Source organism: Oryzias latipes, chromosome 16, assembly GCF_053564925.1.
Source record: "Oryzias latipes strain Hd-rR chromosome 16, Olatipes_Hd-rR_3.1".
NCBI classification, from domain to species: Eukaryota; Metazoa; Chordata; class Actinopteri; order Beloniformes; family Adrianichthyidae; genus Oryzias; species Oryzias latipes.
Window position 1 is genome coordinate 29,882,645 of NC_136252.1, and position 27,808 is coordinate 29,910,452.

The 27,808-nt window shown below is 42.7% G+C and overlaps 1 protein-coding gene across 1 annotated transcript; it reads left to right on the top strand.

Annotated features, from left to right (window-relative positions):
- The first annotated feature begins 1,101 nt into the window (after positions 1-1,101).
- On the top strand, positions 1,102-27,790 carry LOC110013320 (uncharacterized). Its single transcript, XM_078933023.1, has 8 exons — positions 1,102-1,573; positions 1,760-2,125; positions 2,705-3,070; positions 3,487-3,852; positions 4,432-4,797; positions 5,214-5,579; positions 26,525-26,890; positions 27,150-27,790. The coding sequence occupies exons 1-8, from the start codon at positions 1,187-1,189 to the stop codon at positions 27,516-27,518; spliced, it is 2,952 nt and encodes a 983-aa protein (XP_078789149.1). The 5' UTR covers positions 1,102-1,186; the 3' UTR covers positions 27,519-27,790.
- The last annotated feature ends 18 nt before the right edge of the window (positions 27,791-27,808 follow it).

Below are 27,808 nucleotides of genomic sequence, written 5' to 3' on the forward strand. Positions count from 1 at the left end.
ATTTCATGTTTAGGTTGCCAGACCTTTTTACATGCAGTTTCTTGAGCTAACATGTTTTATTAGAGTAGTTAAACCCCCTTTGCGATTCTCCAACTTTTACAACTTCAGACTTTAAAAAGTTCAGATTTATCACTTTAAATTCCAATTCTCGTGGGAAGCTGTTGTAACCAGAGGTTGCAAAATGACACACATAATTGCTTAACCCAAAAAGAACCAAAGCCTGTATTTTGCCCTTAATTGAGCATTCAAATGTCCAAAATGCTCATGAGAGTTCAATTTGGTCTGTTTGCCTTGAAGCAGAAAATACATCTATTAGTTTTTAAAAGCTTTCAGAAAAAAAACTCTTCCTGAAGCCAGATCTGTGAGCAACATGCCATCAAAGTATCTTAGTATATGTTAAAATTGAATTTGAGAAGGTTAAACTTTATACATTTCACTTGAAGGGTTTCAGCAAAGGGTACACAATTATTGTGTCAAGATAATATGTTGTAATTATACATGGTTTTAATTCAAAATGTACTTTTCCAAGACACCGTAGGAATTTTTGTCCCATGAATTTCATTTATTTGTTTTTAACTATTTTTTTATAGCGAGGAAAACAAAAGAAAGGAGGTTAAAATAAAATGTTTATTTATTGATAGATGGCTTCTAATTTTTAGGTGAGCAGAGCTCCTTTTACATCTTCTAAAGTATTTTTTAATACATGTTTCTTTAGAAAATTAATTTGATCTTTTAGGATTCCTTAGGAGTCATGAGTACATGATGGCATGTCATGGATTAAAGATAGTCTCCAAAGGAGATTACCAAAATACAAAATGCAAGTTGTTATTTACTCTTTATGATTAACTGTTGTGCAATACTTTCCATCTGGATGAGAAAAAGACTTAGATTCATAAAACACACTCTTAAACCTGGGGATCACAACCATATGTGGAACTTGCCTTGGGTCTTTTGCTCCTTTGGAATGCATTTCAGAAAACATTGGGTCTCCTCTGAGACCAGTTTGCTCCTGGTTTTGTTTTAAGTATCCCCCTGATATGTGGCCTCGGCAGTGGTCCTAAATCAGAATCTTTTTAAAGACAAAAGCCCTGTTCATAGATTTGTACTCCACCCCATATTTACTGCACGCAAAACCATCCAAGCTCTGTAAAGGACTTCAGAACCGTGTTTGGGAGAAGAGAGAACAATGAAGCATGTGCTCCTGATCCTGTGTCAGCTGCTGTCTCTACAGGAGACACAAACTGGGACAAATGACAAGACAAGCTGTGAGCCAGTGACAGTTGGCTTTTGTCAAGGTTTGGGGTACTCTACTACCCACCCAGGTGGAGTTCAAGGATTCAATTTAAGGCAAATTGGTCAGATTGTGGAGACGACCTGTTCGCCACACATCGCCACGGTAATGTGTCGTGTTGTTGTGCCGGAATGTGGCTCAGAGAGTGACAGCAGGAAGAAACCGTGCAGAGCTCTGTGTCAGAAGGTCAAGAAGGACTGTCAGTCCACTCTGAGGGCTAAATGGTTGTTCTGGCCAATGAGGCTTGGATGTGAAACTTTACCAGAATCCGATTGTGTGCAAGTTAGTATACCTGAAAAGTTTCTGGCATATTTTATTATTTTCTTTATGTCCAATTTATATGAAAGCTGTATATACACGCTACGGTTCAATTGATGGTCTTTCTGATGTTCTGATTTGATGCAGACTAATAAGGCAATATGCAGGGTGTAGATGCCACTATTAAGATTTGTATTTTTTTGCTTTTAGGATGGAGAGCTCCCAGCCACAACAGCCCCCCCATCAACCTGTCAGAGAATCACTGTGCCTCTCTGTGTCAACCTGCCATATACTGAAACCATCATGCCAAATATGTTGGGCCACAAAACCCAGGATGATGCGGGTTTAGAAGTACATCAGTTTTTCCCACTTGTTAAAGTGCAATGCTCCCCTCATCTGAAGCCCTTCCTTTGCTCTGTCTACACGCCTAAATGTGTGTCAGGAAGACGTCAAGCTCCCTGTAAAACTCTCTGTGAGCAGGCACGCTCCAGCTGTGAGCCACTTTTGAGAAAATTTGGCTTCCAGTGGCCTGAAACTCTAAATTGTGAAGCGTTCACCTCAGAGTCCTGTGAACAGGTAAAGTAACTTTATAGTAGAATTGTGGTTTTTTTAAAGCCTGGTCATACCGTTGATTGTATAACAGAACTGGACTGAGCATGTGTGACATCACCCATTTAAAATGTCTTCTTTCTGGTTCCAGCAAAACAAAGCCTGTTCAGTCGCCATTTTTCCATGCAATGGATACTGTCATTTAAATTGGGATTAGAAAAAACTGCTTAAAAAATGTATCAGAGCAAGAATGTTAATTCTGATGAATAGAACGACTGAGTAAAGGCTGCTGATTTCTCTATAGACGTCTATTGGATTTTGGCTTCTTGGCTTCCAGTAGGTACGTCCTATTTGAAATAGGTTGCTCAGTCCAGTTTTGTTTTACAGTCAATGGGGTCCAGCTAACATACTGCCCCTTCAGGTATTTACTGTTACTGCAACTAAAAAAGAGAACTTTGACTATGAAAGACCAAAAAAAGCAGTTTTGTGCTGTAGATCTCAATTACCTTTAGTGTAGAGTATTAGTTTGCCACAAAACATTATGAAATGAAATTGAATATGGGGTAAACAGCTACAATTGGTTTATCTTTTTATGTGTTTTTCTAGAGTCAGGGCAATCCTGTCACACCAGTCCCCCCACCAACCTGTCAGAGAATCACTGTGCCTCTCTGTGCCAACCTGCCATATACTGAAACCATCATGCCAAATATGCTGGGCCACAAAACCCAGGATGAAGCTGCCACCGCGATACAACAGTTTTCTTCACTTGTTAGAGGACAATGCTCCTCTCATCTGAAGCCATTCCTGTGCTCTGTCTACACGCCCAAATGTGTGTCAGGAAGAGCACAGCCTCCATGCAGAAGTCTGTGTGAGAAGGCAAAGTCAGAGTGTGCAACATCGATGACAAACCTCCGCTTTCAGTGGCCTGAAGCCTTAAAGTGTGAAGCATTCACCACAGAGTCCTGTGAGGAGGTGAGCAGACAGCATTTTTATTCGATAAAAGTACCTTTTTCTTAAAATATGTCTACTTCTCATGAACATGTTGAGTCAGTACCAAGGCTTTTTACTAAAAGAAGCATTGGTGGGCTGTGTTCGGCTGTGGATCTTCACTGCTTTTGAAAAAAAAGGTGGATTTTCCACAAAGGAATGAAAAAAAAATTGGTAAGCATCTTTTCCAACAATGTAGGGAATTTCTTTCCTCTGTATTTCCAGGGTCAGGATGTCTCAGTCACACCAACTCTTCCAACACCAACCTGTTGGGGAATCACTACAATAGTCACCTGACTTACTGACAGGAAAACTGGAGTAATTTATTGGGGGAAAACACAAAAAATCAGATGAAAGTCATCACAAATAATGTTTTATTTTTTTTATTTTTTTGCTTTTAGGATGGAGAGCTCCCAGCCACAACAGCCCCCCCATCAACCTGTCAGAGAATCACTGTGCCTCTCTGTGTCAACCTGCCATATACTGAAACCATCATGCCAAATATGTTGGGCCACAAAACCCAGGATGATGCGGGTTTAGAAGTACATCAGTTTTTCCCACTTGTTAAAGTGCAATGCTCCCCTCATCTGAAGCCCTTCCTTTGCTCTGTCTACACGCCTAAATGTGTGTCAGGAAGACGTCAAGCTCCCTGTAAAACTCTCTGTGAGCAGGCACGCTCCAGCTGTGAGCCACTTTTGAGAAAATTTGGCTTCCAGTGGCCTGAAACTCTAAATTGTGAAGCGTTCACCTCAGAGTCCTGTGAACAGGTAAAGTAACTTTATAGTAGAATTGTAGTTTTTTTAAAGCCTGGTCATACCGTTGATTGTATAACAGAACTGGACTGAGCATGTGTGACATCACCCATATAAAATGTCTTCTTTCTGGTTCCAGCAAAACAAAGCCCGTTCAGTCGCCATTTTTCCATGCAATGGATACTGTCATTTAAATTGGGATTAGAAAAAACTGCTTAAAAAATGTATCAGAGCAAGAATGTTAATTCTGATAAATAGAACGACTGAGTAAAGGCTGCTGATTTCTCTATAGACGTCTATTGGATTTTGGCTTCTTGGCTTCCAGTAGGTACGTCCTATTTGAAATAGGTTGCTCAGTCCAGTTTTGTTTTACAGTCAATGGGGTCCAGCTAACATACTGCCCCTTCAGGTATTTACTGTTACTGCAACTAAAAAAGAGAACTTTGACTATGAAAGACCAAAAAAAGCAGTTTTGTGCTGTAGATCTCAATTACCTTTAGTGTAGAGTATTAGTTTGCCACAAAACATTATGAAATGGAATTGAATATGGGGTAAACAGCTACAATTGGTTTATCTTGTTATGTGTTTTTCTAGAGTCAGGGCAATCCTGTCACACCAGTCCCCCCACCAACCTGTCAGAGAATCACTGTGCCTCTCTGTGCCGACCTGCCATATACTGAAACCATCATGCCAAATATGCTGGGCCACAAAACCCAGGATGAAGCTGCCACCGCGATACAACAGTTTTCTTCACTTGTTAGAGGACAATGCTCCTCTCATCTGAAGCCATTCCTGTGCTCTGTCTACACGCCCAAATGTGTGTCAGGAAGAGCACAGCCTCCATGCAGAAGTCTGTGTGAGAAAGCAAAGTCAGAGTGTGCCACATCGATGACAAACCTCCGCTTTCATTGGCCTGAAGCCTTAAAGTGTGAAGCATTCACCACAGAGTCCTGTGAGGAGGTGAGCAGACAACATTTTTATTTAATAAAAGTAGCTTTTTCTTTAAATATGTCTACTTCTCATGAACATGTTGAGTCGGTACCAAGGCTTTTTACTAAAAGAAGCATTGGTGGGCTGTGTTCGGCTGTGGATCTTCACTGCTTTTGAAAAAAAAGGTGGATTTTCCACAAAGGAATGAAAAAAAAATTGGTAAGCATCTTTTCCAACAATGTAGGGAATTTCTTTCCTCTGTATTTCCAGGGTCAGGATGTCTCAGTCACACCAACTCTTCCAACACCAACCTGTTGGGGAATCACTACAATAGTCACCTGACTTACTGACAGGAAAACTGGAGTAATTTATTGGGGGAAAACACAAAAAATCAGATAAAAGTCATCACAAATAATGTTTTATTTTTTTTATTTTTTTGCTTTTAGGATGGAGAGCTCCCAGCCACAACAGCCCCCCCATCAACCTGTCAGAGAATCACTGTGCCTCTCTGTGTCAACCTGCCATATACTGAAACCATCATGCCAAATATGTTGGGCCACAAAACCCAGGATGATGCGGGTTTAGAAGTACATCAGTTTTTCCCACTTGTTAAAGTGCAATGCTCCCCTCATCTGAAGCCCTTCCTTTGCTCTGTCTACACGCCTAAATGTGTGTCAGGAAGACGTCAAGCTCCCTGTAAAACTCTCTGTGAGCAGGCACGCTCCAGCTGTGAGCCACTTTTGAGAAAATTTGGCTTCCAGTGGCCTGAAACTCTAAATTGTGAAGAGTTCACCTCAGAGTCCTGTGAACAGGTAAAGTAACTTTTCAGTAGAACTGTAGTTTTTTTTTAAAGCCTGGTCATACCGTTGATTGTATAACAGAACTGGACCGAGCATGTGTGACATCACCCATATAAAATGTCTTCTTTCTGGTTCCAGCAAAACAAAGCCCGTTCAGTCGCCATTTTTCCATGCAATGGATACTGTCATTAGGGCCCGAGCACGGAGTGCAAGGACCCTATTGTAATTCGAATGTTTATTATTATTAGGGCCCGAGCACGTAGTGCAAGGACCCTATTGTATTTACTCGGATTATTAGGGCCCGAGCACGGAGTGCAAGGACCCTATTGTATCTGTAAGAGTTATTATTATTATTCTTTTTCTTCCGACGGAAGAGTCGCCTTTTTGAGGCCTTTAACATACCCCAAAACTCACCAAATTTGGCACACACATCAGGAGTCGCGAAAAATTTCGTATTTTACAGGAGATTGGCATGGGCGCACAAAAACGGCTCGACAGCGCCACCTACAGTGACATTTGTCCCGAGCCCCCGCATATGCTTTGACATACAAGCTTGATTTTTTCAGGACATGTTCATCAGATGGAAACCTACAAAAAAGTCTCTTGGGACCAAGCTGTCAGTCGCACAGGAAGTCTGCTATATTGGTGTCAATATGTCATTTTTGCTCTATTTTGGACATTTGTAGGCCTCGTTCTAGAACGAACTCCTCCTAGAGATTTATGAATAATGACTCCAAACTTTGGTTTTGTAAACTAAACACATGTCCGATGTTAAATTGCGAAGCTTTAAAGGTATTACGGATGTTTGTGACCGTGGCGGCGCGTCGAACTTGGAGGTCGTTTCGAAAACACGCCATGAAAAGAAGAATGGCCATAACTCAGCCATGCATAATCTAATCTGATCCAAAATTTATGTGCATGATTGTAGTCTGACTTTGAACACATCTGCAGTGGAAGAATCTGGAACAAGTGTAGCGCCACCTGCTGGCAGCAGGAAATGACATGTTTGACTTGGAGCATCACTGCTCCAAGTAGGATGAGCCGACACACCTCAAAATGACGTCCACCTGTTGAAAAGCCATTGAAATTTACTCTGATAAAAAGCCATAACTTTCAACGCAGGGGTGTGGTCGTGACAGAGCGGCGAAGTTGGGCGTCTCGCCGTGCACACAAAAGTTGCTCTCACGTGCACATACCTTGTCCAATCTCACTGAAATTCAATGGAGGTAATGAGGCTTCCATTCTGAACCCATGGATATGACAATCTTGGACGAGCTCTATAGCGCCACCTAGTTATTGCATTGGGCACATTCTGCCCTGTATTTTCTCTTTGCTTTGTCCGATGTGCATGAAATTAAAACTGGAGATACTCAGAAGGGTCCTCTCTTATCATGTAAAGTTTCATGGGTGTACACCTGACGGTGCCTGCGTAACAGGAAGTGGTCGATTATGTGCACCCAAATAATAGAAATTTATTATAAATCAGCCGTTTGTCTCAGGAAGCTGAGATTTCAGAATTAGATGCCTTTAATAACCTCCAGCTTTGATATGTAACACTATAGGGTCTACGAGAAACTTCATCACTTGATTTTTTTAATGAAATTTTGGACTGAACAAAGATTTTTAGCATAAATTCTGTTTAGGTTATCAGCACCAAGAATTCAACTTTCATAGGCATTTATGTGCTACTGCTTCCTAAAAAAATTCAGAATGATTGAAGTTACAGGTGACATCTTAGAGAGCATTACATCCAAAAAGGTCCGAAAACGTCTTTTTAGGCAAAACTGCAAACACCTATTTTTTTGCATAACTTATCTTTCAAATATCAGCACAAAAAAATTAAAAACGGTAGGGATCTGTGTTTGCTGCCTTCCATATTTTTTTCAGACTTAAAAGTGTAACAGATGATTTATAAAAAATCCTTTTCATCCAAAAACCTGTGTTAAATCTGTCTAGACTCCAAACAAACATTTTTTTATGGTAACTTATGTTTCAACAATCGACACCAATTTTCACAGACCTAAAGCTGAACATGTCCCATAGCTCCCTGAATATTTTCATAGATATAAAATGAACTGGTCATTCTAACATCTGGCATTCTAACATCTAACATCTTACATGTCAAAGCCTCTCTCAGCCTGGCTCTGCTGAAGGAGTCGTGTTACAACCCCGCCCCCTCCTGCTGGGACCCCTGCTATGTAAATTAGCAAGCAGTGAACAGAGAGATGAGGAGTAAGAATGGTCATTACTCAGGCATGCATAATCCAAAGACAGCCAGTTAAACACTGAAAGACATATTTTTTCGGTATGTCTTTCATACATCTTTAGTATTAAAAACTCTCCAAGATGAATGTGCCTGACTCCACCTGCAGGTGGATCACAGACTTCCTGACGGACAGACAGCAGTATGTGAGGCTGGGGAAGCTTGTCTCAGATACTCGGACCACAAGCACCGGATCCCCCCAGGGCTGTGTCCTTTCACCCCTGTTACTCTCCCTGTACACAAACAGCTGCACAGCTGGTCACCTGTCTGTCAAACTCCTGAAGTTTGCTGACGACACCACACTCATCGGCCTCATCTCTGACGGAGATGAGTCGGCCTACAGGAGTGAAATAGTCAGGCTGGTGTCATAGTGCAGCGCTAACAACCTGGAGCTTAATGCTCTGAAGACAGTGGAGATGACAGTGGACTTCAGGAAGGCCCCAGCCCCCCTCCCCCCTGTCATCCTCTGTGACTCCCCGGTGACCTCTGTGGAGTCCTTCTGCTTCCTGGGAACCATCATCAGCCAGGACCTCAAGTGGGAGCAGAACATCAGCTCCATCACTAAGAAGGTCCAGCAGAGGATGTACTTCCTGAGGCAGCTGAAGAAGTTTCACCTCCCTGAAAAGATGCTGGTAGACTTTTACACCGCCATCATCGAATCCACCCTCACGTCCTCCATCACAGTCTGGTTCGCTGCGGCCACGGCCAGAGACAAGGCCAAGCTGCAACGCGTCATCCACTCAGCAGAGAAGGTGATCGGCTGCCACCTCCCGTCTCTCCAGGAGCTGCACATCTCCAGGACCTGGAGGCGGGCAGCCAGGATTGTAGCCAACCCCTCTCATCCAGGACATAATCTCTTTCGGCCCCTCCCTTCTGGCAAGAGGCTCCGGTCCATAAGGACCAGGACCTCGCGCCACAAGAACAGCTTCTTCCCCACTGCAGCCAGCCTGCTGAACAGAACCCCAACTCCCCCAGGTGACCCCCCCTCCCCCCCCGCCCACCAAAGGACTGTCGGTGCCACTTACAGGCCCCACCATCCCAGCCCATCTGTGCTCCCACTTTAATTCACCTTACTCTACTGTATATAGTGTGTTGTTGTTGTTAACTTAATTTTTAACTTATTCTTAATTGCACTATACACCAAGTCAAATTCCTCGTTTTGTAAAGTGCGCTCTACTGAATCTGGCAATAAAACTTTTTCTGATTCCTGATTCTGATTCTGATTCTATTAATCATTGTTTTTTATTCATTCAAAATGCAATTAAATCAATATTTTATCTTTTTTCTTTTCCTTTTTCTTTTTTTTTATCTCTTATATCCTTTTTTATAATCAATGTTTGAACTTCTTTTCCTTTCTATTGTCATGGTTTCAGTTTGTTGTCTTTTTTTTCGCTTTAGTTCTTGTTCTGTCTTGTTTGGTTCTGTTTCCTGTTTTATTTTGAAAGGTTTCCTGTCTTGTCATGTTTCTTGAGTTTTACTTCCTTTGGTCCCCATCTGCCCTAATCGTGTTCACCTGTGTCTTGTCTGCCCTGTCTGTATATAAGTCTTGTCTCTGCCTTCCTCCTGTGCTGGTCCATTAACTTCTGCTCATGTTGATCACGTCTTCTTGTCTGGCGTCCATGTCCCTTGCCATGCCACAGTAAGTTTTTGTTTTTAGTTTTGTCATCCTGCTCTGCAGCGCTTTTTGTTAGTTAAATAAACCCACTTGCCCTGAACCCGTTTGCCTCCCGTCTCTGCGCCTGGGTCCTACCTGCTCTCGAGCCTCCCCCCCACACGACATCTATACATCCAATGAAATTAAACTACAAATCAACAAACACAACTGATAACAAATGTCTCTAAAAAATGATGTGTATATTTGCAGAACCTTAAAAACACCAAACAAATAACAAATGCTTCCCAATTAAAGCACAAAAAATGGAACACAAAATGTAAAACCCAAGTTAGAAATTGCAATTTGAAAAAGATACTTTTTTCAGCAGCTTTTCAAAATCAATCACCAATTCTACTCTTCTGTGGATGAAACAAAGAACTCCAGAACAATGAAGCCATTTCTCTGTCTCTCTCACCTTCAGTTTTAAACAAGGTCTGTGAAAATCCACCATACATTGGTCACATGAACTCAGAGACCTGCTAAAAGTGCACAATTGTAAAAGCTCTTTTATATAGACAACTGTTTGTTTGCTTAGAGCTCTAAATATAAAAAAAAATGCTTTTCTATCACCTAGACACAGATGGAGAACCATATCAACTGGATTAATAACAGGGTGGCATGTTTAGACAACATGAAGCTGTCCATCACATTTTTGACCTAAACATGTAAACACATCCTTGGCTCTGCGGTTAGGAAATGGTATTTGGGAATCTCTTTATACCAGGAGCCAGCCTGGCCATTGGAACATCGCCACAGTGCCCATCCAGACTGGGACAGCAACGGGGTCCACTTCAGAGCCGTGAGCTGCTGTGTTTAACTCCAGCTGTCCCAGCAAGGTAGACAACTGCAGCAACATCCACTGACCAAGCTGACAAGCCCTGGCAGAAAAGATCCCCACAAGAAAAACACTGGCTCAGGCAGGCTGGTCAAAAAAAAATAGTTTTGCCATTGTCTTGCAGCTCGCAGATCAAGTGGTTTAGTTTTCCAGTAATGTCAGTCAAGAATGCAAGTTCAGATTCACAATGTTCATATTCACCATATTCAACAGACATCTCCTCCAATAGCACCTTAAAAATCCTGTGCTGTTTTGCTTTGCAGCTGAGGTTGTTTACGATTTTCAGAATAAGAGTCATTATATGTCCAGAGCCAATCACTTCTGCACATAAGGCCTGCTGGTGAATGACGCAGCAGTAATGCAGACATTTTGGAAAGTCTGGGTCAGCTTTACAGTGAGTGATGAAACCTGTTTGTCTATTGATCATAGCAGGAGTCCCATCTGCAGTCACTGCTACCAGCTTTTCTAATTGTACCTTTTTCTGCACAAAAACTCCTTCACCGTGTTATACATTTCAACTCCTCTTGTAGTTGTCTGTTAGGGCAGATGTGTCAGGAGTTCTTCTCTTGTGGAAACCAAAAGCTATGCTGTACTGTTGCCGTCCACAGACTCATCACACTGGACGTTAACCACCTGCACTTTGCAAGATCCCGGTCCAGCTAATTGGCCAAGTTATCAGACATAGCTGACACTCATCTAGACATTGTAGTGGAAATTGAATGAGTTCTATTGTTCTCATCCTTAGGGACAGTGATAGCAATTATCATCATTGCTTGAATTTTTTTCATGCTATATGCAAAAGTCTTTGTCCCTTAAGGCAACAGATTACAGCCCCCCCCCCCCCCCCCCCCCCCCCAGGCTGCTGTCGTATTAACAATAGCTTGGAGCTCCAGAATGGACAAGAAAAAACGACGAGAATGGCTCGAGCAGGGCGTTGCTCACGGGGCGGTCGCTCGTGCCATGCGGTCGCACGTGCTCGGGCCCGCTAAATGCTACTTGTAGCTTTAATTATTATTATTATTTTTCTTCCGACGGAACAGTCGCCTTTTTGAGGCCTTTAACATACCCCAAAACTCACCAAATTTCGCACACACATCAGGAGTCGCGAAAAATTTTATATTTTATGGGAGACTGACATGGGTGCACAAAAATGGCTCGATAGCGCCACCTACAAAATTTGTTTTGGCGAGCCCCGCCACATGCTTTGACATACAAGCTTGATTTTTTCAAGGAATGTCCATCAGATGGAAACCGACAAAAAAGTCTCTTGGGACCAAGCTGTCAGTTGCACAGGAAGTCTGCTATATTGATGTCAATATGTCATTTTTGCTGCATTTTGGACATTTGCAGGTCTCGTTCTAGAACGAACTCCTCCTAGAGATTTATGAATAATGACTCCAAACTTTGGTTTTGTAAACTAGACCCATGTCCGATGTTAAATTGCGAAGCTTTTAAGTTTTTACGGTTGTTTGTGACCGTGGCGGCGCGTCAAAATTCGAGGTCATTTTGAAAACACGCCATGAAAAGAAAAATGGCCATTATTCAGCCATGCATAATCCAATTTGATCCAAAATTTATGTGCATGATTGCAGTCTGACTCTGAACACATCTGCAGTGGAAGAATCCGGAACAGGTGTAGCGCCACCTGCTGGCAAGAGGAAATGACATGTTTGACTTGGAGCATCACTGCTCCAAGTAGGATGAGCCGACACACCTCAAAATGATATCCACCTGTTAAAAAGCCATTGAAGTTTACTCTGACAAAAAGCCATAACTTTCAATGCGGGGGTGTGGTCGTGACAGAGCGGCGAAGTTGGGCGTCTCGCCATGCACACAAAAGTTGCTCTCACGTGCACATTCCTTGTCCGATCTCACTTAAATTCAATGGAGATGATGATGCTTCCATTCTGAAACCATGGATATGACAATCTTGGACGAGCTCCATAGCGCCACCTAGATATAAACAAATACATTTTTTGTCACATTTTGACCTATCTTTTCTCTGTGCTTTGTCAGACGTTCATAAAATTACAACAGGAGATACTCACAAGGGTCTTCTCTCATTGTTTAAAGTTTCATGGGCGTACACCTGACGGTGCTTGCGCAAGCCACCGCCAAACAGGAAGTGGTTGATTGCGTTGCAGTCAGATAATTAAAAATTCATAAAAAATCAACCGTTTGTATCACGAGGCTGAGATTTCAGAATGAGATGTCTCTTACATATCTCCACCTTAGATATACAGCTCTCGCATGGGTGCACAAAAATGACTCAATAGCGCCACCTACAATGTTTGTTTTCGCGAGCCCCGCCATGTTCTTTAACATACAAGCTTGATATTTACAGGACATGTTCATCAGATGGAAACCTACAAAAAAGTCTCTTGGGACCAAGCTGTCAGTTGCACAGGAAGTCTGCTATATTGATGTCAATATGTCATTTTTGCTGTGTTTTGGTCATTTGCAGGCCTCGTTCTAGAACGAACTCCTCCTAGAGATTTGTGAACAATGACTCCAAATTTTGGTTTTGTAAACTAGACACATGTCTGATGTTAAATTGCGAAGCTTTTAAGTTTTTATGGTCGTTTGTGACCGTGGCGGCACGTCAAAATTCGAAGGCGTTTCGAAATCACGCCATGAAAAGAAAAATGGCCATTACTCAGCCATGCATAATCCAATTTGATCCCAAATTGGTATGCATGATTGTAGTCTGACTCTGAACACATCTGGAGTGGAAGAATACGGAAAAGGTGTAGCGCCACCTGCTGACAACAGGAAATGACAAGTTTTACTTGGAGCATCACTGCTCCAAGTAGGATGAGCCGACACACCTCAAAATGACGTCCACCTGTTGAAAAACCATTGAAGTTTACTCTGATAAAAAACATATCTTTCAACGCAGGGGTGTGGTCTTGACAGAGCGGCAAAGTTGGGCGTCTCGCCATGCACACAAATGTTGCTCTCATGTGCCCATTCCTTGTCCAATCTCACTGAATTTCAATGGATATGATGAAGCTTCCATTCTGAACCCATGGATATGACAACTTTGGACGAGCTCTATAGCGCCACCTAGTTATTGTATGGGGCACATTCTGCCCTGTATTTTCTCTTTGCTTTGTCCGATGTGCATGAAATTAAAACTGGAGATACTCAGAAGGGTCCTCTCTCATAATCTGAAGTTTCATGGGTGTACACCTGACGGTGCCTGCGTAACAGGAAGTGGTCGATTATGTGCACCCAAATAATAGAAATTTATTATAAATCAGCCGTTTGTCTCAGGAAGCTGAGATTTCAGAATTAGATGCCTTTAATAACCTCCAGCTTTGATATGTAACACAATAGGGTCTATGAGAAACTTCATACCTCTTTTTTTCCTATACAATTTTGGACTGAACAAAGATTTTTAGCATAAATTCTGTTTAGGTTATCAGCACCAAGAATTCAACTTTCATAGGCATTTATGTGCTACTGCTTCCTAAAAAAATTCAGAATGATTGAAGTTACAGGTGAACTTTTAGACATCATTTCATCCAAAAAGGTCCGAAAACGTCTTTTTAGGCAAAACTGCAAACACCTATTTTTTTGCATAACTTATCTTTCAAATATCAGCACAAAAAAATTAAAAACGGTAGGGATCTGTGTTTGCTGCCTTCCATATTTTTTTCAGACTTAAAAGTGTAACAGATGATTTATAAAAAATCCTTTTTCATCCAAAAACCTGTGTTAAATCTGTCTAGACTCCAAACAAACATTTTTTTATGGTAACTTATGTTTCAACAATCGACACCAATTTTCACAGACCTATAGCTAAACATGTCCCATAGCTACCTGAATATTTTCATAGATATAAAATGAACTGGTCATTCTAACATCTGGCATTCTAACATCTAACATCTTACATGTCAAAGCCTCTCTCAGCCTGGCTCTGCTGAAGGAGTCGTGTTACAACCCCGCCCCCTCCTGCTGGGACCCCTGCTATGTAAATTAGCAAGCAGTGAACAGAGAGATGAGGAGTAAGAATGGCCATTATTCAGGCATGCATAATCCAAAGACAGCCAGTTAAACACTGAAAGACATATTTTTTCGGTATGTCTTTCATACATCTTTAGTATTAAAAACTCTCCAAGATGAATGTGCCTGACTCCACCTGCAGGTGGATCACAGACTTCCTGACGGACAGACAGCAGTATGTGAGGCTGGGGAAGCTCGTCTCAGATACTCGGACCACAAGCACCCGATCCCCCCAGGGCTGTGTCCTTTCACCCCTGTTACTCTCCCTGTACACAAACAGCTGCACAGCTGGTCACCTGTCTGTCAAACTCCTGAAGTTTGCTGACGACACCACACTCATCGGCCTCATCTCTGACGGAGATGAGTCGGCCTACAGGAGTGAAATAGCCAGGCTGGTGTCATAGTGCAGCGCTAACAACCTGGAGCTTAATGCTCTGAAGACAGTGGAGATGACAGTGGACTTCAGGAAGGCCCCAGCCCCCCTCCCCCCTGTCATCCTCTGTGACTCCCCGGTGACCTCTGTGGAGTCCTTCTGCTTCCTGGGAACCATCATCAGCCAGGACCTCAAGTGGGAGCAGAACATCAGCTCCATCACTAAGAAGGTCCAGCAGAGGATGTACTTCCTGAGGCAGCTGAAGAAGTTTCACCTCCCTGAAAAGATGCTGGTAGACTTTTACACCGCCATCATCGAATCCACCCTCACGTCCTCCATCACAGTCTGGTTCGCTGCGGCCACGGCCAGAGACAAGGCCAAGCTGCAACGCGTCATCCACTCAGCAGAGAAGGTGATCGGCTGCCACCTCCCGTCTCTCCAGGAGCTGCACATCTCCAGGACCTGGAGGCGGGCAGCCAGGATTGTAGCCAACCCCTCTCATCCAGGACATAATCTCTTTCGGCCCCTCCCTTCTGGCAAGAGGCTCCGGTCCATCAGGACCAGGACCTCGCGCCACAAGAACAGCTTCTTCCCCACTGCAGCCAGCCTGCTGAACAGAACCCCAACTCCCCCAGGTGACCCCCCCTCCCCCCCCCGCCCACCAAAGGACTGTCGGTGCCACTTACAGGCCCCACCATCCCAGCCCATCTGTGCTCCCACTTTAATTCACCTTACTCTACTGTATATAGTGTGTTGTTGTTGTTAACTTAATTTTTAACTTATTCTTAATTGCACTATACACCAAGTCAAATTCCTCGTTTTGTAAAGTGCGCTCTACTGAACCTGGCAATAAAACTTTTTCTGATTCCTGATTCAGATTCTGATTCTATTAATCATTGTTTTTTATTCATTCAAAATGCAATTAAATCAATATTTTATTTTTTTTCTTTTCCTTTTTCTTTTTTTTTATCTCTTATATCCTTTTTTATAATCAATGTTTGAACTTCTTTTCCTTTCTATTGTCATGGTTTCAGTTTGTTGTCTTTTTTTTCCGCTTTAGTTCTTGTTCTGTCTTGTTTGGTTCTGTTTCCTGTTTTATTTTGAAAGGTTTCCTGTCTTGTCATGTTTCTTGAGTTTTACTTCCTTTGGTCCCCATCTGCCCTAATCGTGTTCACCTGTGTCTTGTCTGCCCTGTCTGTATATAAGTCTTGTCTCTGCCTTCCTCCTGTGCTGGTCCATTAACTTCTGCTCATGTTGATCACGTCTTCTTGTCTGGCGTCCATGTCCCTTGCCATGCCACAGTAAGTTTTTGTTTTTAGTTTTGTCATCCTGCTCTGCAGCGCTTTTTGTTAGTTAAATAAACCCACTTGCCCTGAACCCGTTTGCCTCCCGTCTCTGCGCCTGGGTCCTACCTGCTCTCGAGCCTCCCCCCCACACGACATCTATACATCCAATGAAATTAAACTACAAATCAACAAACACAACTGATAACAAATGTCTCTAAAAAATGATGTGTATATTTGCAGAACCTTAAAAACACCAAACAAATAACAAATGCTTCCCAATTAAAGCACAAAAAATGGAACACAAAATGTAAAACCCAAGTTAGAAATTGCAATTTGAAAAGATACTTTTTTCAGCAGCTTTTCAAAATCAATCACCAATTCTACTCTTCTGTGGATGAAACAAAGAACTCCAGAACAATGAAGCCATTTCTCTAAGTCTCTCTCACCTTCAGTTTTAAACAAGGTCTGTGAAAATCCACCATACATTGGTCACATGAACTCAGAGACCTGCTAAAAGTGCACAATTGTAAAAGCTCTTTTATATAGACAACTGTTTGTTTGCTTAGAGCTCTAAATATAAAGAAAAATGCTTTTCTATCACCTAGACACAGATGGAGAACCATATTAACTGGATTAGTAACAGGGAAACATGTTTAGGTTTAAACTTACATCAATAGACAACATGAAGCTGTTCATCACATTTTTGACCTAAACATGTAAACACATCCTTGGCTCTGCGGTTAGGAAATGGTATTTGGGAATCTCTTTATACCAGGAGCCAGCCTGGCCATTGGAACATCGCCACAGTGCCCATCCAGACTGGGACAGCAACGGGGTCCACTTCAGAGCCGTGAGCTGCTGTGTTTAACTCCAGCTGTCCCAGCAAGGGAGACAACTGCAGCAACATCCACTGACCAAGCTGACAAGCCCTGGCAGAAAAGATCCCCACAAGAAAAACACTGGCTCAGGCAGGCTGGTCAAAAAAAAATAGTTTTGCCATTGTCTTGCAGCTCGCAGATCAAGTGGTTTAGTTTTCCAGTAATGTCAGTCAAGAATGCAAGTTCAGATTCACAATGTTCATATTCACCATATTCAACAGACATCTCCTCCAATAGCACCTTAAAAATCCTGTGCTGTTTTGCTTTGCAGCTGAGGTTGTTTACGATTTTCAGAATAAGAGTCATTATATGTCCAGAGCCAATCACTTCTGCACATAAGGCCTGCTGGTGAATGACGCAGCAGTAATGCAGACATTTTGGAAAGTCTGGGTCAGCTTTACAGTGAGTGATGAAACCTGTTTGTCTATTGATCATAGCAGGAGTCCCATCTGCAGTCACTGCTACCAGCTTTTCTAATTGTACCTTTTTCTGCACAAAAACTCCTTCACCGTGTTATACATTTCAACTCCTCTTGTAGTTGTCTGTAAGGGCAGATGTGTCAGGAGTTCTTCTCTTGTGGAAACCAAAAGCTATGCTGTACTGTTGCCGTCCACAGACTCATCACACTGGACGTTAACCACCTGCACTTTGCAAGATCCCGGTCCAGCTAATTGGCCAAGTTATCAGACATAGCTGACACTCATCTAGACATTGTAGTGGAAATTGAATGAGTTCTATTGTTCTCATCCTTAGGGACAGTGATAGCAATTATCATCATTGCTTGAATTTTTTTCATTTTTTTTTTTTTTTTATTTACCAAGGCTGTGTCCCACCAAGGTGGGGTAGCCTAGACAAGGCACACAATTTTAGCTCCCTCTGTCTCTTCCCCAAACCCTCCTCCTTCAGTGTGTGAGTGCGTGTGTGCGTATGTGCGTGCGAATTTTTTTCATGCTATATGCAAAAGTCTTTGTCCCTTAAGGCAACAGATTACAGCCCCCCCCCCCCCCCCCCCCCCCGGCTGCTGTCGTATTAACAATAGCTTGGAGCTCCAGAATGGACAAGAAAAAACGACGAGAATGGCTCGAGCAGGGCGTTGCTCACGGGGCGGTCGCTCGTGCCATGCGGTCGAACGTGCTCGGGCCCGCTAAATGCTACTTGTAGCTTTAATTAGGGCCCGAGCACGGAGTGCAAGGACCCTATTGTATCTGTTAGGTTTATTATTATTATTATTATTTTTCTTCTGCCGGAAGAATCGCATTTTTGAGGCCTTTAACATACCCCAAAACTCACCAAATTTGGCACACACATCAGGAGTCGTGAAAAATTTCGTATTTTATGGGAAATTGGCATGGGTGCGCAAAAATGGCTCGACAGCGCCACCTACAGTGACTTTTGTCCCGACGCCCCGCATACGCTTTAACGTACAAGCTTGATTTTTACAGGGCATGTTCTTCAGATGGAGACCTACAAAAAAGTCTGAAAGGACCCACCTGTCACTCGCACAGGAAGTCTGATATATTGAGGTCAATTTGTCATTTTTGCTCTATTTTGGACATTTGCAGGCCTCATTCTAGAACGAACTCCTCCTAGAGATTTGTGAATAATGACTCCAAACTTTGGTTTTGTAAACTATACACATGTCCGATGTTAAATTGCAAAGCTTTTAAGTTTTTACAGAAGTTTGTGGCCGTGGCGGCGCGTAGAAATTTGACGTTGTTTCGAAAACACGCCATGAAAAGAAAAATGGCCATAACTCAGCCATGCATATTCCAATCTGATCCAAAATTGATATGCATGATTGTAGTCTGACTCTGAACACATCTGCAGTGAAAGAATCCGGAAAAAGTGTAGCGGCACCTGCTGGCAAGATGAAATGACATGTTTTACTTGGAGCATCACTGCTCTGAGTAGGATGAGCCGACACACCTGAAAATGACATCCACCTGTTGAAAAGCCATTGAAGTTTACTCTGACAAAAAACCATAACTTTCAATGCGGGGGTGTGGTCGTGACAGAGCGGCAAAGTTGGGCATCTCGCCATGCACACAAAAGTTGCTCTCACGTGCACATTCCTTGTCCAATCTCACTGAAATTCAATGGATATGATGAAGCTTCTATTCTGAACCCATGGATATGACAATCTTGGACGAGCTCTATAGCGCCACCTAGTTATTGCATTGGGCACATTCTGCCCATTTTTATCTAATTGCTTTGTCCAATGTGCATGAAATTAAAACTGGAGATACTCAGAAGGGTCCTCTCTCATAATCTGAAGTTTCATGGGTGTACACCTGACGGTGCCTGCGTAACAGGAAGTGGTCGATTATGTGCACCCAAATAATAGAAATTTATTATAAATCAGCCGTTTGTCTCAGGAAGCTGAGATTTCAGAATTAGATGCCTTTAATAACCTCCAGCTTTGATATGTAACACAATAGGGTCTATGAGAAACTTCATACCTCTTTTTTTCCTATGCAATTTTGGACTGAACAAAGATTTTTAGCATAAATTCTGTTTAGGTTATCAGCACCAAAGACTAGACTTTAATAGGCATTTATGTGCTACTGCTTCCTAAAAAAATTCAGAATGATTGAAGTTACAGGTGACATCTTAGAGAGCATTACATCCAAAAAGGTCCGAAAACGTCTTTTTAGGCAAAACTACAAACACCTATTTTTTTTCATAACTTAATCATCATATATCAACACCATTTATTTTTTTAAATGTAGGGATCTGTGTTTGCTGCCTTCCATATTTTTTTCAGAAGTCCAGGTGAAACAGATGATTTTAAAAAAAATCCTGATTCATCCCAAAACCTGTGCTTTTTCCGTCTGGACTCCAAACAAGTGTGTTTTAAAATTACTTATGCTTCAAATATCCACACCAAGTTTCACACGCATATAGCTGAACATGTCTAAATGCTTCTTGAATATTCTTTACAGATATAAAATGAACTGGTCAACTGTAGGATGTCATTTCCTCTTACATGCTTAAGTCTTTTCCTCATGCTGCAGCCTGCTCCTCAATCATCCCTGTTGCTGGAGTCAAATTTCAACCCCCCCCCCCCCCCCCCCACACACACACACACCAGCTGCCAGTTCATATGCTAACTAACCCAGAAGTGAGGTGACAAGAGTTTAGACACAAGAGGGAGGGCAGACTGCTTTTTCATTTGTTTTGTATGTCTTTCATAGATTTTTATGAATAATCATTGCTTTTCTAGTCATGTAAAATGCAATTAACCTAATATTTTATCTTTTTTTTTTACAAACAAAACATATGAATGTGCTCCAAAACAAAACCCAACTCTCAGTACAGTTCTACAGATGTAACATAAGACTTAGACAGTAAATGTCTCTTTTATCCTTTTTTAATCAATGCTGCAACTTCTTTTCCTTAATATAAATCCAATGAAATTAAACTACAAAACCAAAAAACACAACGTATAGCAAATTTCTCTAAATAAATTATGTGTATATACAATATGTAGCACTTTTAAACAAAATAATAACAAATCCTTCCAATACAAGCACAGAAAAATGGAACACAAAATTTAAAACCCAAATTTGAAATGGCAATTTTAAAAAGATAATTTTTTCAGCCTGCTAAAAGTGCACAATTGTAAAAGCTCTTTTATATAGACAACTGTTTGGTTGCTTAGAGCTCTAAATATAAAAACAATGCCTTTATGGACGTGGCACGGATGGCACGGATGTTCAGCAGGGTAAACCCCAGGAAAGCGGCGGGACCTGATGGAGTTCCCGGAAAGGTTCTGCGGGCCTGCGCCGATCAACTCTCCCAGGTCTTCACAAAAATCTTCAACCTGTCGCTAGCTCAGGCTTTCATCCCTGCTTGCCTGAAGTCATCCACTATCATCCCGATACCCAAAAAGTCCTCATCCACAGCCTTCCTCACGGACTTCCGCCCAGTTGCACTCACTGCTGTCATCACAAAGTGTCTGGAGCGGCTGCTCCTGGGACACATCAAAGACTCCCTCCCTCCAATCTTCGTCCCCCACCAGTTTGCTTACAAAGCAAACAGATCAACGGATGATGCCATTTCCATCACCCTCCACACTGCGCTGAGCCACCTGGAACACAGAGACACCTACGCCAGGATGCTCTTTGTGGACTATAGCTCAGCCTTTAACACAATCATTCCTGACATTCTGGTCAACAAACTGTCTGAACTAGGACTCCACCCACTCACCTGCTCGTGGATCAAGGACTTCCTGACAAACAGACCACAGACAGTCAAACTTGACCCCCACCTCTCCTCCACCCGGACGCTGAGCACAGGCTCCACACAGGGATGTGTGCTGAGTCCTCTGCTGTATACACTGTACACAGCAGACTGCAGACCAGCCCACACCAGCAACACCGTGGTGAAGTTTGCAGACGACACTACTGTGGTGGGGCTGATCTCTGGGGACGACGAGACGGCCTACAGAGACGAAGTCCTGAAACTCTCAAGGTGGTGTCAGGCTAATAACCTCATCCTGAACACCACCAAGACCAAGGAGATCATCCTGGACTTCAGAAAAAACAGAACAGATCCACCCCCACTCTACATTGATGGAAACTGTGTGGAGAGGGTCCACAGCTTCACCCTCCTGGGCACCACCATCTCTGCTGACCTCACATGGTCTAACAACACCATGACTGTCATCAGGAAGGCCCAGCAACGCCTGCACTTCCTGAGAAAACTTAGGAGGAACGACGTCAGCCAGGAGCTGCTGGTAACGTTCTACCGCTCAACCATTGAGAGCATTCTGTCCTATGGCATCACAGTGTGGTTTTCCCACTGCACTGAAGCAGAACGGCAGAGTCTCCAGAGAGTGGTAAAGACAGCGCAGAGGATCATCGGCTGCCCCCTCCCCTCACTGAAGGACATTTACCAGTCTCGCTGCCTCAGCAGAGTGACTAGCATCACCACTAACTCCACCCATTCTGCTTTCCCTCTGTTTGAACTGCTGCCCTCTGGAAGGAGGTACAGGTCCATCAGAACCAGGACAAACAGACTAAGAAACAGCTTTTTTCCACAGGCAATTATCATACGGAATGCACATACGTCCACCAACCACACCTCACTCTAATTTTACTACAATGCGTGCAATATCCTGACTGTCTAACCGGGTCACTGTGCAATAACTTGATATTTATTAAGCTGTGCTCACAGCAACTCATGTAATTCCATTCTATTTTATTCACAAATATTTAATATTTAACAGTTTCTGTCCATATTGTTCATTTTTTGTTAAGAGTTGTAAATACAGTATTTCTTTTTCTATTCTATTTTTATTTTTATTTTATGTAACTCCTTCACTCCAAGGCTGCTGCAATTTCATTGTATCCCCATGTACAATGACAATAAACGATTCTGATTCTGATTATATCACTTAGACACAGATGGAGAACCATATCAACTGGATTGGTAACAGCAACAACCACCGACCAAGCCGGCAAGCCCTGGCAGAAAAGATCCCCACAAGAAACACTGCAGGCTGTTCCATAAAAAATATAGTTTTACCATTGCCTTGCAGATCACAGTTGAAGTGGTTTAGTTTTCCTAAAAAAATTCAGAATGATTGAAGTTACAGGTGAACTTTTAGACAACATTTGATCCAAAAAGGTCCGAAAACGTCTTTTTAGGCAAAACTGCAAACACCTATTTTTTTGCATAACTTATCTTTCAAATATCAGCACAAAAAAATTAAAAACGGTAGGGATCTGTGTTTGCTGCCTTCCATATTTTTTTCAGACTTAAAAGTGTAACAGATGATTTATAAAAAATCCTTTTTCATCCAAAAACCTGTGTTAAATCTGTCTAGACTTAGTATTAAAAACTCTCCAAGATGAATGTGCCTGACTCCACCTGCAGGTGGATCACAGACTTCCTGACGGACAGACAGCAGTATGTGAGGCTGGGGAAGCTCGTCTCAGATACTCGGACCACAAGCACCGGATCCCCCCAGGGCTGTGTCCTTTCACCCCTGTTACTGTCCCTGTACACAAACAGCTGCACAGCTGGTCACCTGTCTGTCAAACTCCTGAAGTTTGCTGACGACACCACACTCATCGGCCTCATCTTTGACGGAGATGAGTCGGCCTACAGGAGTGAAATAGCCAGGCTGGTGTCATAGTGCAGCGCTAACAACCTGGAGCTTAATGCTCTGAAGACAGTGGAGATGACAGTGGACTTCAGGAAGGCCCCAGCCCCCCTCCCCCCTGCCATCCTCTGTGACTCCCCGGTGACCTCTGTGGAGTCCTTCTGCTTCCTGGGAACCATCATCAGCCAGGACCTCAAGTGGGAGCAGAACATCAGCTCCATCACTAAGAAGGTCCAGCAGAGGATGTACTTCCTGAGGCAGCTGAAGAAGTTTCACCTCCCTGAAAAGATGCTGGTAGACTTTTACACCGCCATCATCGAATCCACCCTCACGTCCTCCATCACAGTCTGGTTCGCTGCGGCCACGGCCAGAGACAAGGCCAAGCTGCAACGCGTCATCCACTCAGCAGAGAAGGTGATCGGCTGCCACCTCCCGTCTCTCCAGGAGCTGCACATCTCCAGGACCTGGAGGCGGGCAGCCAGGATTGTAGCCAACCCCTCTCATCCAGGACATAATCTCTTTCGGCCCCTCCCTTCTGGCAAGAGGCTCCGGTCCATCAGGACCAGGACCTCGGGCCACAAGAACAGCTTCTTCCCCACTGCAGCCAGCCTGCTGAACAGAACCCCAACTCCCCCAGGTGACCCCCCCCTCCCCCCCCGCCCACCAAAGGACTGTCGGTGCCACTTACAGGCCCCACCATCCCAGCCCATCTGTGCTCCCACTTTAATTCACCTTACTCTACTGTATATAGTGTGTTGTTGTTGTTAACTTAATTTTTAACTTATTCTTAATTGCACTATACACCAAGTCAAATTCCTCGTTTTGTAAAGTGCGCTCTACTGAACCTGGCAATAAAACTTTTTCTGATTTCTGATTCTATTAATCATTGTTTTTTATTCATTCAAAATGCAATTAAATCAATATTTTATCTTTTTTCTTTTCCTTTTTCTTTTTTTTTATCTCTTATATCCTTTTTTATAATCAATGTTTGAACTTCTTTTCCTTTCTATTGTCATGGTTTCAGTTTGCTGTCTTTTTTTTCGCTTTAGTTCTTGTTCTGTCTTGTTTGGTTCTGTTTCCTGTTTTATTTTGAAAGGTTTCCTGTCTTGTCATGTTTTTGAGTTTTACTTCCTTTGGTCCCCATCTGCCCTAATCGTGTTCACCTGTGTCTTGTCTGCCCTGTCTGTATATAAGTCTTGTCTCTGCCTTCCTCCTGTGCTGGTCCATTAACTTCTGCTCATGTTGATCACGTCTTCTTGTCTGGCGTCCATGTCCCTTGCCATGCCACAGTAAGTTTTTGTTTTTAGTTTTGTCATCCTGCTCTGCAGCGCTTTTTGTTAGTTAAATAAACCCACTTGCCCTGAACCCGTTTGCCTCCCGTCTCTGCGCCTGGGTCCTACCTGCTGTCGAGCCTCCCCCCCACACGACATCTATACATCCAATGAAATTAAACTACAAATCAACAAACACAACTGATAACAAATGTCTCTAAAAAATGATGTGTATATTTGCAGAACCTTAAAAACACCAAACAAATAACAAATGCTTCCCAATTAAAGCACAAAAAATGGAAAACAAAATGTAAAACCCAAGTTAGAAATTGCAATTTGAAAAGATACTTTTTTCAGCAGCTTTTCAAAATCAATCACCAATTCTACTCTTTTGTGGATGAAACAAAGAACTCCAGAACAATGAAGCCATTTCTCTAAGTCTCTCTCACCTTCAGTTTTAAACAAGGTCTGTGAAAATCCACCATACATTGGTCACATGAACTCAGAGACCTGCTAAAAGTGCACAATTGTAAAAGCTCTTTTATATAGACAACTGTTTGTTTGCTTAGAGCTGTAAATATAAAAAAAAATGCTTTTCTATCACCTAGACACAGATGGAGAACCATATCAACTGGATTAATAACAGGGTGGCATGTTTAGACAACATGAAGCTGTCCATCACATTTTTGACCTAAACATGTAAACACATCCTTGGCTCTGCGGTTAGGAAATGGTATTTGGGAATCTCTTTATACCAGGAGCCAGCCTGGCCATTGGAACATCGCCACAGTGCCCATCCAGACTGGGACAGCAACGGGGTCCACTTCAGAGCCGTGAGCTGCTGTGTTTAACTCCAGCTGTCCCAGCAAGGGAGACAACTGCAGCAACATCCACTGACCAAGCTGACAAGCCCTGGCAGAAAAGATCCCCACAAGAAAAACACTGGCTCAGGCAGGCTGGTCAAAAAAAAATAGTTTTGCCATTGTCTTGCAGCTCGCAGATCAAGTGGTTTAGTTTTCCAGTAATGTCAGTCAAGAATGCAAGTTCAGATTCACAATGTTCATATTCACCATATTCAACAGACATCTCCTCCAATAGCACCTTAAAAATCCTGTGCTGTTTTGCTTTGCAGCTGAGGTTGTTTACGATTTTCAGAATAAGAGTCATTATATGTCCAGAGCCAATCACTTCTGCACATAAGGCCTGCTGGTGAATGACACAGCAGTAATGCAGACATTTTGGAAAGTCTGGGTCAGCTTTACAGTGAGTGATGAAACCTGTTTGTCGGTCAATCATAGCAGGAGTCCCATCTGCAGTCACTGCTACCAGCTTTTCTAATTGTACCTTTTTTCTGCACAAAAACTCCTTCACCGTGTTATACATTTCAACTCCTCTTGTAGTTGTCTGTTAGGGCAGATGTGTCAGGAGTTCTTCTCTTGTGGAAACCAAAAGCTATGCTGTACTGTTGCCGTCCACAGACTCATCACACTGGACGTTAACCACCTGCACTTTGCAAGATCCCGGTCCAGCTAATTGGCCAAGTTATCAGACATAGCTGACACTCATCTAGACATTGTAGTGGAAATTGAATGAGTTCTATTGTTCTCATCCTTAGGGACAGTGATAGCAATTATCATCATTGCTTGAATTTTTTTCATGCTATATGCAAAAGTCTTTGTCCCTTAAGGCAACAGATTACAGCCCCCCCCCCCCCCCCCCCCCCAGGCTGCTGTCGTATTAACAATAGCTTGGAGCTCCAGAATGGACAAGAAAAAACGACGAGAATGGCTCGAGCAGGGCGTTGCTCACGGGGCAGTCGCTCGTGCCATGCGGTCGCACGTGCTCGGGCCCGCTAAATGCTACTTGTAGCTTTAATTTAAATTGGGATTAGAAAAAACTGCTTAAAAAATGTATCAGAGCAAGAATGTTAATTCTGATGAATAGAACGACTGAGTAAAGGCTGCTGATTTCTCTATAGACGTCTATTGGATTTTGGCTTCTTGGCTTCCAGTAGGCACGTCCTATTTGAAATAGGTTGCTCAGTCCAGTTTTGTTTTACAGTCAATGGGTCCAGTTAACATACTGCCCCTTCAGGTATTTACTGTTACTGCAACTAAAAAAAAAAACTTTGACTATGAAAGACCAGAAAAAAGCAGTTTTGTGCTGTAGATCTCAATTACCTTTAGTGTAGAGTATTAGTTTGCCACAAAACATTATGAAATGAAATTGAATATGGGGTAAACAGCTACAATTGGTTTATCTTGTTATGTGTTTTTCTAGAGTCAGGGCAATCCTGTCACACCAGTCCCCCCACCAACCTGTCAGAGAATCAATGTGCCTCTCTGTGCCAACCTGCCATATACTGAAACCATCATGCCAAATATGCTGGGCCACAAATCCCAGGATGAAGCTGCCACCGCGATACGACAGTTTTCTTCACTTGTTAGAGGACAATGCTCCTCTCATCTGAAGCCATTCCTGTGCTCTGTCTACACGCCCAAATGTGTGTCAGGAAGAGCACAGCCTCCATGCAGAAGTCTGTGTGAGAAAGCAAAGTCTGAGTGTGCGACATCGATGACGAACCTCCGCTTTCAGTGGCCTGAAGCCTTAAAGTGTGAAGCATTCACCACAGAGTCCTGTGAGGAGGTGAGCAGACAGCATTTTTATTTGCTAAAAGTAGCTTTTTCTTTATTTAAAATATGTCTACTCCTCATGAACATGTTGAATCAGGACCAAGACTTTTTACAAAAAGAAGTATTGATGGGCTGTTTTTCGGCTGTGGATCTTCAGTGCTTTTTAAAAAATGTAGATTTTTCACAAATGAATTAATAAATAAAATTAAAATTTAAATAAGTGGTAAGCATCTTTTCCAACAATAGGGATTTTTTTTCCTCTGTATTTCCAGGGTCAGGATGTCTCAGTCGCACCAACTCTTCCAACGCCAACCTGTCAGAGAATCACAATGAGTCTCTGTGCCGACCTGCCTTACAATGACACCATCATGCCAAATATTCTGGGACACAAATCCCAGGATGAAGCTGGTTCAGCAGTATTTCAATTTCTTCCACTTGTTGGAACGAAATGCTCCCCTCATCTGAAGCCCTTCCTTTGCTCTGTCTACACGCCTAAATGTGTTTCAGGAAGCCGTCAGGCTCCCTGCAGAGCTCTCTGTGAGCAGGCACGCTCTGGCTGTTTGCCAATATTGACAATTATTGGCTTTCAATGGCCTCAGCATCTAAAATGTGAAGAGTTTACCTTGGAGTCCTGTGAATAGGACTTTGCAATTTCGTAAGTCATGAATATCAGACCAGTGCTAAAATTCTGCCTCTTTGGTGATAGCTTTATGGTCTTAGCTGTAATTGCAAATAGAGCAACATAACAATTATTTGATAAACATTGATCACCACATATATAATGAGACCAGTTTGCTTCAAGTTTTGCATTAAAGACCTACTATAATGAAATTGGAAGTTTTGATGTTTTTAACATGTTCATGTGTCATTTTTCTCATGATAGAAGACATTTATAAAGTAAAGTTTAAATTTGCATTTCCGAGTATTTCTT

Bases quoted from the DNA above. Each gene is read 5' to 3' on its own strand.
- LOC110013320 (XM_078933023.1), top strand. From the start codon at position 1,187: ATGAAGCATGTGCTCCTGATCCTGTGTCAGCTGCTGTCTCTACAGGAG. The intron at 3,071-3,486 runs GTGAGCAGACAG...TTTTGCTTTTAG, and splicing joins CCACAGAGTCCTGTGAGGAG to GATGGAGAGCTCCCAGCCAC. The intron at 26,891-27,149 runs GTGAGCAGACAG...CTGTATTTCCAG, and splicing joins CCACAGAGTCCTGTGAGGAG to GGTCAGGATGTCTCAGTCGC.